This window comes from Drosophila guanche, unplaced genomic scaffold, assembly GCF_900245975.1.
Source record: "Drosophila guanche unplaced genomic scaffold, DGUA_6, whole genome shotgun sequence".
NCBI classification, from domain to species: domain Eukaryota; kingdom Metazoa; phylum Arthropoda; class Insecta; order Diptera; family Drosophilidae; genus Drosophila; species Drosophila guanche.
The window spans coordinates 571,558-584,295 of NW_022995749.1; the positions used below are offsets into that span (position 1 = coordinate 571,558).

The window sequence follows — 12,738 nt, forward strand, 5'->3', positions numbered from 1 at the left end:
CTTTAAGAAAGACAGGCGAGTACAGTACGTTCCAGATTGAAAGTTTAATAACACAAGTGATTGAAGAGAATTAATGGATGAAATTAAATCTAACTATATATCTAACTTAATAACTAACTAAATAATATAAGATAAAATAAATAATGATCGCACATTGACAGATCTTCAATATGACAGCCTTATAGTTCTGTAACGCACTTTAGTTGCGTATGCCAGTGCGTACGATTTATGTGTGTGTCCCAATGCCTTAAACGATTTTCGTTATTAATTTCTAGAACAATTCGCTGCTGGATGCATCCCGATTTGGCAGCGTTTGAAGAACACTTGATCCGATCAACCAACCATCCATCCCCACACCCCCTTGCTAGTTGTGTTGCTGAGGTTTTTGTTTTTGTTTTTGTTGTTTCCTTTGGCTCTTGTTCAATTTCACACCATAATGAAGCTCATTTATTGACAGTCAAGGCATGAACTAAATGAACGAGAGAGAGATAGAGAGAGCGAGAAAAACAACGACAACAAAAGTCTTCAGTTTAATTCTTTGGCTTTATTTGCGATTCTTGATGGTGCGCCTTGGTTCTTGGATGCTTTTTGTTTTCGTTTTCTTCGGGACTTTAGCTTTGTCGTCTTCTGCAGCGGCTTCTGCTTCTGCTTCGTCGTCGTCTTCGTTTTGTTTTTGCTTTTGCCTCTTGGGTTGACAGCTTCAATCTTCGGCTTCGTCTTCGTCTTCAGTTTTGTTTTTTCTGTTTGTTCTGTCTTTGTTTTTGTTCGTTTCTTTTGCCTTTTGGGTTGACAGCTCAATTGCTTTGCTCTGGTGCGCAATCGCAGCCGCAGTTCAAGGCCGCGCTACACTCTTTTCAGTATGTGAGGGGTGTGGGAGCTGTGTCTCTTCTCTGAATAGGGAATAGCATGGGAATGTGTAGCAGAAGTGGAGGAACACGAGTCATCAGCAAACATCAGCAAAAAAGTTTCATCTGAATGGAGAACGTGTGGTGGCCATTTGTTGAACTCCCTTTTGTGCTTTTGTTTGCCATTTTTTTTCTCGTTCCTTTTTTTATAGTTGCACAATATTTATTCGTGTACCCTTGCAGTGAGTTGCAGGTTCCAATCTAGCTGCAGGGGTATTCAAACCCCTCGTTTCAGAAAGTCACTCCTCCTGTTCCGTGTTGTTTCACTCCGTCTGATAGAGGACATAAAGAAAAGGCAGCAAAGCACAGTTTTCCACACAAAAGTGGGTGGAGGAGGTTTGGAATCCAGCAGGGCAGAGTCTTGTTGAAAGAAGAGTCGGAAGTTATTACTCCGAATATCATCAGGTGTTTTCATTTAATTTGCGAAAAATGTTTGTCTGCCAGTCAGTCGGGGAGATGAATGGCTGGGGCTGTGGGGACGGGACAGCACCCAGCACGCAGAGTTTTTTTTGTATGCCACATGTGGCAGATAAAAATGATTGAAAGTGCTGCACAGACTACAGACTACAGACTACAGCAGGAGGGAGAGCCAAACTAGAGGCAGCTGTGGTGTAAAGGTGGAAATCATATCAAAAGGAAGAATAGTTTTTGCCCTTCGGTTATTTCCGTGAGCCAAATTAAGAGACTTTTCCAGCTGGAAAACCTGCTCGTTGCACATTCCAATTGAAGTTTTCCATTTGCAAGGTGCAACATACAGCATGCAAGGCTTCCATTGAATCTGCAACAATCCGATTGCTTGGCCTAAGCGTCAAAATCGAATGTACGTTGACATTTTTAATTACAACTTCCTTTCCCCCTGATGCCTGTTCGCCTCCAAACAGCTGCCACTCTGTCGGTAAACGATGAATGATGGCACCGCTGCTGCACCGCTTTTGCCTGACTTTGGTGACTGGCTGTCTGCATTGAATTTCGTATGCAGCATGCAGCAATTTCTGCCATTGCTTGGAGGAGGCTTATGCCCAAAGCTAGGCAAAAGTAGCAGCATTACCCTCCCACTTCGCCTACTGCAATCCACTCCATACTCCACACTCCACTCCTCCCATTCTGGGCAAATAAAGGGATGCGCTTGGATCAGAATGCAAAAAGGCGAAGTCCGTCGAGAGGCAGAGGGAGTGCGAGAGGGAGAACAGACAGCAACACTGAGCCACAGAAAGGCAACACTGAGACACAGGCACAGAGCGAGAGAGGCTTTGCTCCATCCATGGGTTCATCTTTTCCATACCCTACCCAGAGGGTAGCATGACTTACGGGAGGATTTCCCGTGACCCATTCCGAAAGAGCATTGTTAGATCCGTACTTTGCATGGGAATGGAAATCCTGTCTGGGCGGCTTTTGTGCTGCTTTCAACACTAATGCAATTTGATGCAGAACAAAACCGCACGCACCCACACATGCAACAAAAAGCCGCTACCATGTAGTAGCGTTGGGGCTGCGTCAACACCACATCCTCATGGGGTAAATCCTTAACAGAAAAGGATTTTCCACACATTTACTCGGTGGCGCAGCGGCGCTGCACAGTTTTAGGCGTTGCAAGCAGGCGGGCAAACAGCAGACACACACACAGGCAACGTGCAGTAAGCCGCACACGCCACTTGTGCCTCAGCTATTATTTTGTATCTGCCACTACGCCCCCCAAAAACTCCACTGAGTGCTGCTGCCTTGGGTACGCTGGGTCTGTTCTTATGATTCCTTATCATTCATCCGTTCAATAGAATCCCCCAAACGTTTGGGAAACGTCAACAAAAATGTATGCAAATGCCTCGCATTTCGCTTTCAATTTCGCTCGTCTTACAATTTCCATTTCTGTTGACACCTCCAGCATCGAGCAACTATCCATAGATACTCGTACTTCTGTGTGTTGCAACAAGTTCTGGCTGCCTGGCTGCCTGGCTGCCTGGCTGCCTGTCTGCCTCTGCAACTTCTTGGCGTGTTTTCCCAACGCATTAAGAGCCATTCGCTGGGAGTTTCTTTTTTTTTGTGAGTGAAATATGGGCGTCATTCTTTGCATAAAGTACGAGGCAGTCCTCCTGCTTCTGCTCCTACTCTATATTTACTTTCACTTGTCATGCACAAATCTGCACAATTTCTTGGCTAGATTTTGTTATTGTTGCCACAGACATCCGCTGTGTGTGCCTCTAGTGTCACAAATCTAAACGATTTGAGCTTTTTAATGCGATTTGTGAGTGTGCGGGTGGGTCTTCTGATTGATGCAGTCTTCGTCCTCATTGGCGTCCTTGGAGTGCATACAAATACTTGATAAAAAAGTAGAAGGAAATGGCTGTTGGCTATCTGTAGTTTGTCTGTGGCAAATCGATTGATGGATGCTATGCTCAATCTGTTGACTGTGTGACTGTATAATGGGCTTACGAATTATGGCCATGCCATATCTGCATTTGAGCAAATTTGAATTTTGATTGGGCAAATCAGTTGGGCAAAGAGACGGAGAAGTATCTGTGGAGACTTCTGTGATTTCACACTCAATTTAATGGATGTGCCAATTTTTGACGGGCACCTTTCAGTGGCACCTAAAATGAAGAATAATTGGAAATACATTGACGTGTTTATAGTTTTGTATCGAAATTACAGTCGGTAAATGTCTATAAATATTTAAACACTGTTGCCAATCCCGAAAGCTTATCTCCTGTTACAAAGTAAAATAAAACAAAAGTTTGCTTAATTAATCATTGAATTGCATAAGATTCAGAATGGATAATCGACTGAATGACTGATTTATTGTTTTGTGTCGTAACTGCCTTTTGAAAAATGCAAATTGATTGAATGATTGAATGATAATTGCACTCATGACCAGAGGTTCAATGCTCTGGGCCGCCGCCAGCCAAATGCAAGTGAGTGAATCAGCAGCGGCAGCGGCAGAGGCAGCCACCTGCTCATTAACTTGCCACCTCATAGTATGTATCTCTGTGTTTGCTGTAGCTGTAGCTGTGATGTATCTGTGATATCAGTGCCAGGGGCGCGTCGGTACACGGGAATATCGCCAGTGGATAAATGTTCGCTTGATTTGCAACACGATTGCCACAGCAGCTGTTGCAGTGGCAGTGGCAGTGGCAGTGGCAGTTGCACTGCCTGCAGGTGTGTGCATGCCGCGCATGCCCAGTGAAGTGGAAAAAAGCGACGACAAATGCCATGAACTTGTTGCAGTTGTGGCACTGCCACTGGCAGCAGCAGCAGTGGAGCAACCCAACGGAACTTAACCGAATGATGCACGATGGTGGCTGCAACTACCTCATTAATCATTGCTTTTGTGTGTGTGTGTGTGTGTGTGGGAGGTGGGTGGTTGGTGTGGATGGGTCTACCCCTCAGGCCTAATTGTGCATGCAACAACAGCACAGGGCGGCAGTGGCAGCAACAGTTTCTCTCTCTTTCGCTGGCCATCGTATTACATTTATTATCCTGCTCGGAATGCTGTGTGTTGCATGCCACAAAACTGGACAAATTAACGCTTGGGTGGGGGTGTGGGGCAGGAACAGCGGACAGCGGACAGGGGAGCTCAAGCGAGACGAGGTCATGCATCAATGTGGCAAGTGAAAGAGGGAGAGAGACGGGTCTGAGAGTTCGGACATTTATTACAAGTGTAGTTGCCAATGTTCATATGGCTGCCACATGTGTGTGTGGCACGGGTTTCGCTTTACTCTTTCTCCATTTCCAATCCGCGAGCCCCTCCCCGCCGCATTCCCCATTCCTTTTGGGCTGCGTGTCGCGTGTCAGCATAAAAACGCGGCAACATTGTTGAACGGTTGAAACGTCAGGGGGCAACGTCAATTTCCGTTTGTTGTCGTCATTAAAATGCAAGCCCCAACGTCACGCTCCGCTGCACTTTGCCGCTACTTTTGTGATAATGTTGATGATGGCGACAACTGGTTGCAGCAGCGAGAACGAAAGAAATGAATAAGAAACTGAAGCTTATGGTTTACATACCCTTGAAAATCGATCGATGATAGGAAATATTTATGAGATTTCATCACATTCATTTAGATTTAAAGAGCTGGTTGCACAACTTGGTTTCTCTTGCACTTATAGCCCCTGACAACTAGGCGATTATCGGGTTGCACAGACGGACAGAGGGATTGACAGGTCTAAATCGACTGGTAGCTGATGTGTAGCTATGTGTTAAATACCTCAACCACAAAAATAAAAATAAATAAAATAAAAATAAATCTAGTTAAAATTGTGCCCCATTCGAATGCCTGCACAAAGCGCCCTTTCTTTCGTCTTTTTGGTTTGCCTGTTCGTTGGCTACAACTATGTAAGTCTAGAACATCTAGAACATGAGCAAAACATCACAAATGAAACATACGCAACAACAGCCTAAGAACGGAAAGTGAACATAATTCTTGAATGCTGTTTTCTATTAATTAGTTTGGCCAGTGCTTTGGCCCATGTAAATGACACATTTGTAGCACTTAAAACAATTTTCATTTGCGTAAACAAACTGACAGATAGATATCTGACAGCCAGCAAGACGCAGGAAGAGAAAGAGTCTATAGACAGAGAGAGAGAGAGGGAAAGAGAAAGGGAGGGAGCTGGGTGGACTGAAATCGAACGAGAACGGACATAAATAGTTTAGTTATGATTTCGTTAAGAGGTGTTTGATGGTAATCGATGCCCGTCTGGGCATTGACAGGTGATTGGTGCCACATGAGGCAGACCACCCAGTGAGTGAGCGAGGGGTGTAGTTAGCATGTGGTAGGCGGCGTAATGCGATAGGAAATATTTTTGCTTCTTAAATGTTTTTAACAAATGGCAGAGCACAAAAGCAAGACAGAGAGCGTGGATGGGGTTTCTCTTGTGGGGCGGCAAGTGTTTCTCTTGTTAAGTGTGTGGCTTGCAGCATAATTTTATGACATGCGCCCGTCTCGTCTACCCCGCACCCTCTCCTTCAGTGCCACAATGTTGTGTGTAGTTTCTTGGTTTTCCTGTTTGGGTTCTGCACCCGCAATGCAATGCAAAGCAATGCAAAAGTTTTGACAACATTTGCCACTTTGTCATGCTATTTTAATTTTCAACGTTTTCCGCTCTAACTCTCCCTCTCTTTCCCTTCCTATATTTCCCTTTTTCTTCCCCTACTTCTTTCTTTTCTGATTTTCAGATTCTACTTTGTATTTGTTGTTGCTCATCGGCGCCTTCTCTTTATTCTCTTCATGTTTGAATTCGGTATTTGCAAAAGGAAGAGGGTATATTGTAATCACGGCATTGTAGGGTACATGCACAGGAATTTGTACAATTGTGGTGCCAATATTTACGGAGCTAAAGAAATCAGTTGCTTTTATGATTGTTTGTGGATGATTGAAATATGTTTTTCAGATCAAAAATCTATTTCTATATTAAAATTTCTATTATAAATTAAGGTTCCGCTTGTAAATTATACATAAAAGAGGGTATCCTCCAGTCGGCGCCACTTTATCGCCTCATACCCTTTGGGTTTTTTTCTGTGTGCTGCTCGTATTATGACAAAGTCGAAAAGTTTTTATTGCTTGGGAAAAGCGCGAATGTCGAGGGAAATAGAAAGAGCCAGAGAGGATGTACAGCGAGTGCACTGGGCGGAAGAGAGAGAGTCATAGTGAAGTGGTAGAGAGAGTGTCGTCGGGAGGGGGCTGAGGGTATGGCTAGGCTATGATTTATTTGGCGTCCCAAAACGAAACGAAACGAAATGCAGCGCGCAACGAAATGAAGCCATCAAAAACGTTGACATCGTTACGCAAAAGCGGAAATGACAATGATGATGGGCGCCAAATGAAACGATGGCCTTGCCACGCCTGGGCTCCATACCCAGCACTTCCACTCCTGCACTTCCTCATCCCTTCCACGCCCTTCGAGCAGGACGAGCCGGGCATTTTGCTTCAATGAAATGCAATGCGGTCGTGATTTGTATGGAGGAAGGGTGCACGGGTCTGCTTCGAACCGGAGTGCACGGAGAGGAGCACGGATGTGCAGCCAAACGATTCCTGTGTTGGCTGCCATTAAAACGCGTGAAATTGAAAAGGCGAAAAATTGCAATGCCAACAGTAAAATGGACTGAGGGGAAAATGTGGGCCAAATGTCAGTGCAGGTTGCATGGCAAATGGTGTGAAACGGTGGATAGGGTGGAGGGATATCATCAGCTACAGCAACAGCAGCAGCTGTTGCATTGATTTGGTTATCAGCAAGCGCGCCATCTTATTGTTGCAAGTCAGAAAAGAATGTTGCCCCAACGAAGGAGCGGAGCAAAGTGAAAAGTGAAAAGAAAATAGAAAAGTTTCAAATGTGAGCGGCGGCGCTTGCTTGAGCGGACAAACATTGTTCACAGATTTATGTCCGATTAAAGGAAAATATTCGCTAAAGAGAACCTTAAAGTAGGCGACTGCAAAGGGTCTCACATGATGGAAGGCTCACTTCTGTCGCGCTTTCTATTGTTTTTCTGCGTTGCCTTCTCTATCAACGTAAAATTACTCCGATTTTGTATTAATTTTAAAGGCTAAAAGGAGAAGTAACCTCTACACAGACGAGAGCCGAAAGGCTTACAATTAAACGGTTTATATATAAATAATTACGAATAGACTAATTCAATTCCAAGAGAGATCTTCTCTGCTTGGCTTAATTGCTTTGATTTGTTTGGGGTTGCTCTAATTCTTTTCTTTATTTCTCTGATTTCTCTAATTTGTGGCTTCTCTGCCTGCCTGTCTGTCGGTCGTATTCTGTTGCCTTAATGCCTCTTCCTTTCTTAATCTTAATCTTCTGCTCCTGTGCTCTCTGCTCAATTATGTTATATTTCCTCTAGTATAATCCATTTCTTTCATACATTTTCCATTATCCTAAACGCAACCCAACACATTTCTAAGCTCTGAGTTTTCATTACATTTATTACACGAAGCACTTCTTTCTATCCAAATAAAACTAACTTCTATCTGCATTCTCTGTTTATCTATTCACACAGGTAGCGACCATGATGTCCTGCCCCCTTCCTATGCAATTACCGATACCGATTCCTTCACTACACAAAACAGAATTTGCATCGGTTCATATTGGAGTTAAGGTAAGTTTCTATCATTGCTACATGCCACATGCCACGCTTCACCCCTTCCCCTATTCCATCTTGATCCGCCTTGATCCGTTATTTCAACTCGTTTTTCCTGTGACATTTCTGTTTGTCGTTGCTCGATTATTAAATAGTAAATTAAGCGAAAACAAATGCGAAAATCATGCAAATGGCAAAAAGTCAACAAGTGGGGGGTCGGGGCGGGTCACAAATGCCAAATGTAAATGTAGCCAGCAACAAACTGGGGCACACACACACACAAACACACACACACAATCCACAGATGGATGCTGCTGAGAAGGGGTTTTCCCCACATCCGTCCATTGTTGACATTATTGCAGAACACATACACGCGGAGCAGACCCTTGCATAGACCCAGGGCGAGCCAGGGCAGATATTTACGTAAAATATTGTGTGCCACTAAATCAAATTGTTGCTGCTACAAGATGGTGGCACCGTCACTCCCCCTCATTTGACTACAACTTTAATACGAAGTGATCACATTTTAATGACACCAAAATGCACTCTTCAGGAATAATGATGTCAAGATGGTCGTCGTCGGTTCGGAAAAGGGAACAACGGAACACAAACATTTCCACATTGCCACGGATTGTGTCACGTTTTTTGATAAATGCTGCTGCATATATTTCATGATTTTCCTTCGTTTTTCTCCTCCTGTTTAAATGCCAGCACATAAATCTATTTTTGAATGAAAGCCACTCGCTCGCCGAAGGATGCGTGTTGTGGCGTGTCGTATGCGCAATATTTTCCAAGGGATGTTTGTTTGTTATCTGGGAAGGAAACTGTGCTTATTGTTTGCATAATGGACGCTCGTTAGCAGCGGTGTGTGTGTGTGGGTCTGTGCATCCTGAGAGGGTAGCTCCAAACCCGCGCAGGGAGGCAGCGCTTTTGCAATTGAATAAAGAAATAACCAACAAAAAAGAGAGAAGGCTTAACCAATATAAATGCGCTTTTAATTTGGGGCCTACTGTTGTCTCCTGCTGCTCCTTTGTGTCACTTTGGCGCATTTTATAAATGATATCCTGCAGCCCTTTGGCTCTCGCTTTGTTTCAAGAATCCTCCTCCTGCAGAGGGGAGCATCTGCTTTGATGGAAAATTACATTTCTGGCGACTGCAACTTTGCTTTGTCTGTCATGACAGGCGTAAACTTATTGCGTTCACTGTGTCACCACATTTCTGTGAAATGCAGTTCCCCTCCCGCACCGAGCACAAAAAGCTGTTGACATTTGTCGCACACAATTTGTGCAACATTTCAATAAAGCGTGCAAACAAATTTGCAAATAATTAAGGCCGGAACGCGGCCGCAAACTTTTCAACAAACAATTAATTACGCCTCATCGAACTGCAGTTTATATGATTTGTGTGAGGTTTTTGTTTTGCATATTTTATTATCCATCAGTTGAAGGGTTAATGAGCAGCCAATAAATTTTGATTTATGTCGGGCACAAACGACAGTGGCAGTGTGAGAGCTTAAACGCTGACAGGCAGGCGCGTCGCACTCCTCCCCTGAACCCAACCCAAATCGGTTCTTGGGGGTTATATCCGTGATCTGCCGACGCGACTAATTAAGGCAAATCACAGCACGCAAAGTAGTCCAGCGAGGGCGGGGGGGCGGCTCCTGCTGCTGCCATGGAAAGTGATAGCCAGTTCATAAAAAAGCAACAAAAAGAGAAAAAATAGCTGTGAGCCGGAGAGAAAAGTATATTTAATAATAAAATGCCGGCAGACAACAAAAAATGGGATGAAATTAAACGAGCTGACAGAAAGGATCTCTCCCTCTCTGACTGCTGTTAAACCCAATTTCCTGCCCCCAACTGTGGAACCCCTTACACTTGACCGCGCGGCATAAATCATGGAAGGCACTGGGCACGGTCTGTGCGGAAAGGGATGCCAAGGGGGATGTGATGGGGCGTGTGTCCATCCGCCGGGACAGTGTATCTTGGGCCATAAAAAAACGGCGCTTAAAAATTGACCGTGTAAAGGTGAGCCGGCAAAATAATATTTAATAACAAAAGAAATATAGAAGACAATGAACAACAACAGCAAACAACAAATCGACATTTTATGGAGGTTGTCAGGGGTGGTGGGTGGGTGGCTGCTGGAATTTGTAAGAATTTAATTTAGTTTAGACTTTTGTCGATAAATGTCTCACAGGTACTTTAAGCTGCAGAATAAACTGAAAATGGGGGAGAAAGTATAGTAAGAATCCCCTCAAAACTCACCAATTTGCTTGCAACAATTGTTTTGCCCACTCCTCAATCTCCACTTTATCTGCTTTAGCTTTAGGACAAGTAAATAAGAATTTAGATTCCAATGGTAATCCGTCTCATTCCAAGGATTTTGCTATAGTTTACAGCGGTAAAAACAACGCTTGAGACGGACATGGACTTGGTTCAAAGGCCTTCGAGCTTAAGGACTTCCGCCATCCACCATACACCATCCAGCGCCGGTCCAGCAAGCCACTCAGCTGTGCTCTACTATTCCCTTTGCACGGATGGGAAGGGTGATGATGAGGTCACCTCCATACCAATCTCCTTGGCAACGGTAGCAGCACTATCCCGTGCATTGCACCCCGCAGTCTGTGGCCAGGGACAGAGATGCTTCCGTTTCAGGCATCTTTGAGGACGATTCGTTGCCTTGGACTGTCTTTAGCCTGCTTGACTACCTGTTATCTTCTTGCTCTTCCTCCGCTCCTCCTGAGACTTTTTCCCATCTGAAGCTGCTCCGCATACACTCGCATTTGTTTTTCTTATGCTACTTATTAATAATTTAAGTTGCGCTGCTTCACTTCGGGGAAGACAGAGGACAGGACAACGCATTGTTTGCCCAGAAATGTTTGTCTGTCTGAGGATGACTGGCTGCCAAGCCTCACAAAGGATTGCGCTTCAGTTACATTCGGGCGTTGTGTTAAGCGTTCATTTCCACCTACCACCCCACACGCAGGTTGTTTTATTTTTTATTTCCACTCAAATTGTTTTATTTGCAACACACACACACACACACACAGACACCCCCAGACGGCTTGGCTTTATTACGGTGATTTTTCTTGAACGCATTTCGTGCTCCGAAAAGATCTCGGGGTTTTTCCAGCTGCTCATGCTCCTGCTCCTCCTTCTCCTCCTTCTCCTCCTCCTCAGCTGCTACACCTTTTGTAATTTTTATGATTTTATTTCGCTGGCGCTCGTTGCCGTTACCTCAACTTTTGATATGCGTTCGTCTTTTCCTCCATTCTTTATTATTGTAATTCATATTAAAAGAGGGAAAACAAGCGAGAAGCAGAACCCAAGTAGTTCCACGTCTCGTGTTCGTCTCATTCCACTCAATATTTGTGTGCTTTGTGCAGAGAGAAACCATTTCAAGGAATTAAAAGAAAAGCAAGAGCAAGCCCAGCCAAATATCCGTATATCCGTGCCGCCGCAATGCACATTAAGCACACAGCACCAGAGCGCACAGGAGTAAGCCAACAAGGACATTCAGATACAGTGTGTGTCCCCACTCGCCTGATTTGATTTCTGGCTTTGTGCGTGGCGCCGTAACAAGCGTTAAGAATTATAGTTATTAAGTGGGATTGTGTGAGCACCAGTCGTGCCAATGTGAGACGTGCCAAAGGTGTATGGGTAATTTGCTCAAGGATACCAAAGGACTTTGGCCAAGCATTAGGCACACGCATCTCCTCTTTTAAAATCAAAATTGCGTCGAGCCATTAGGAAACAACAACAGCAGCAGCAACAACAAAGGGCCAACGGAGGCTAATTATTCCCCCGTTTACGGCCGCCTGCGAGCACAAAACAATCGTTAAACGAGAAACATGATATGTATGAAGCATGCTTTTGTGCGTGTCCAAACTATTGGGGCACGCAGCCCTCGCAAAGAAAGAAGAAACTTGCAATGAAACAAAATCCCAGACTTGGGCAGACCGATGCAACAGATACCCTCAGAATTATCCAAACTACAATGGAATGAATGGAATTATATGGTAATCCGCTCAGACTTGTGTTCAGCGTGCATTAAAAGGGGGAAAGTTTGAAGGGGAAAACCGAAGAAAATTAGGGAATACTTTCAGTCTCGACATTGCCCAAAATTAGCTCTCATTCAAAGTATCCACTTCAAGGGTACGAAGAGAAAGCAAACTGAAGGAGCGAAGCGGGCCAAGAGTGGGCCAAACACAAACAGTTAACAAGCTGCTTGTTGCTTCTTGGCATAAGTCAATTCTGGTTGGGGGGTTGGCGTTGAGAACATGGCAAGGACAACAACGGAAACTATCTACAACACACAGACAGAGAGGCAGACTTAGCGGACAGACAGTCCGAACAAGAGTCCTGTGTTGAAATCGAAAAGGGATACACATTAATTTCAATTAAGGCATTGCAGAACGCCCCAACGCTTCTTGAAGAAGAACTGTGCTATCCCTTAGTATTTGTTGTCCTCCAGCGTCCTTGTTGCTTGTTTCTTGAATGCTTTACATTTGGTTTACTATTTTTGTCATGAACGTGGGACGACGTACGATTTGTGCGTTTGATACACTGAGACACCAAGACAGACCGGAATGAAGTGGAGCGGCGCCAGGCATTATTTATTATAGTTGGGCACAAAAGGACAACAAGGATAACACAATGGGCTGGCTGTCTCTCTTCGTGTGTCGCCGAACGCAAGAAATTACACGAACTGATGCAACTCCCAGGTGTCTCGTTAAAATTTCACAAGATGAAAGAAAACGCA

The 12,738-nt window shown here is 44.4% G+C and overlaps 1 protein-coding gene across 3 annotated transcripts in view; it reads left to right on the forward strand.

The window, feature by feature from the left end:
* The window catches only part of LOC117585707 (polypyrimidine tract-binding protein 1), a 146,971-nt gene that overhangs the window by 18,850 nt on the left and 115,383 nt on the right, over window positions 1-12,738 (forward strand). For all 3 annotated transcript variants that reach the window (XM_034275340.1, XM_034275339.1, XM_034275338.1), the window contains exon 2: window positions 7,897-7,995. In XM_034275340.1, the coding sequence (XP_034131231.1) occupies window positions 7,906-7,995 (90 nt within the window). In that variant the 5' untranslated portion in view covers window positions 7,897-7,905. The remainder of the gene's footprint in view (window positions 1-7,896; window positions 7,996-12,738) is intronic.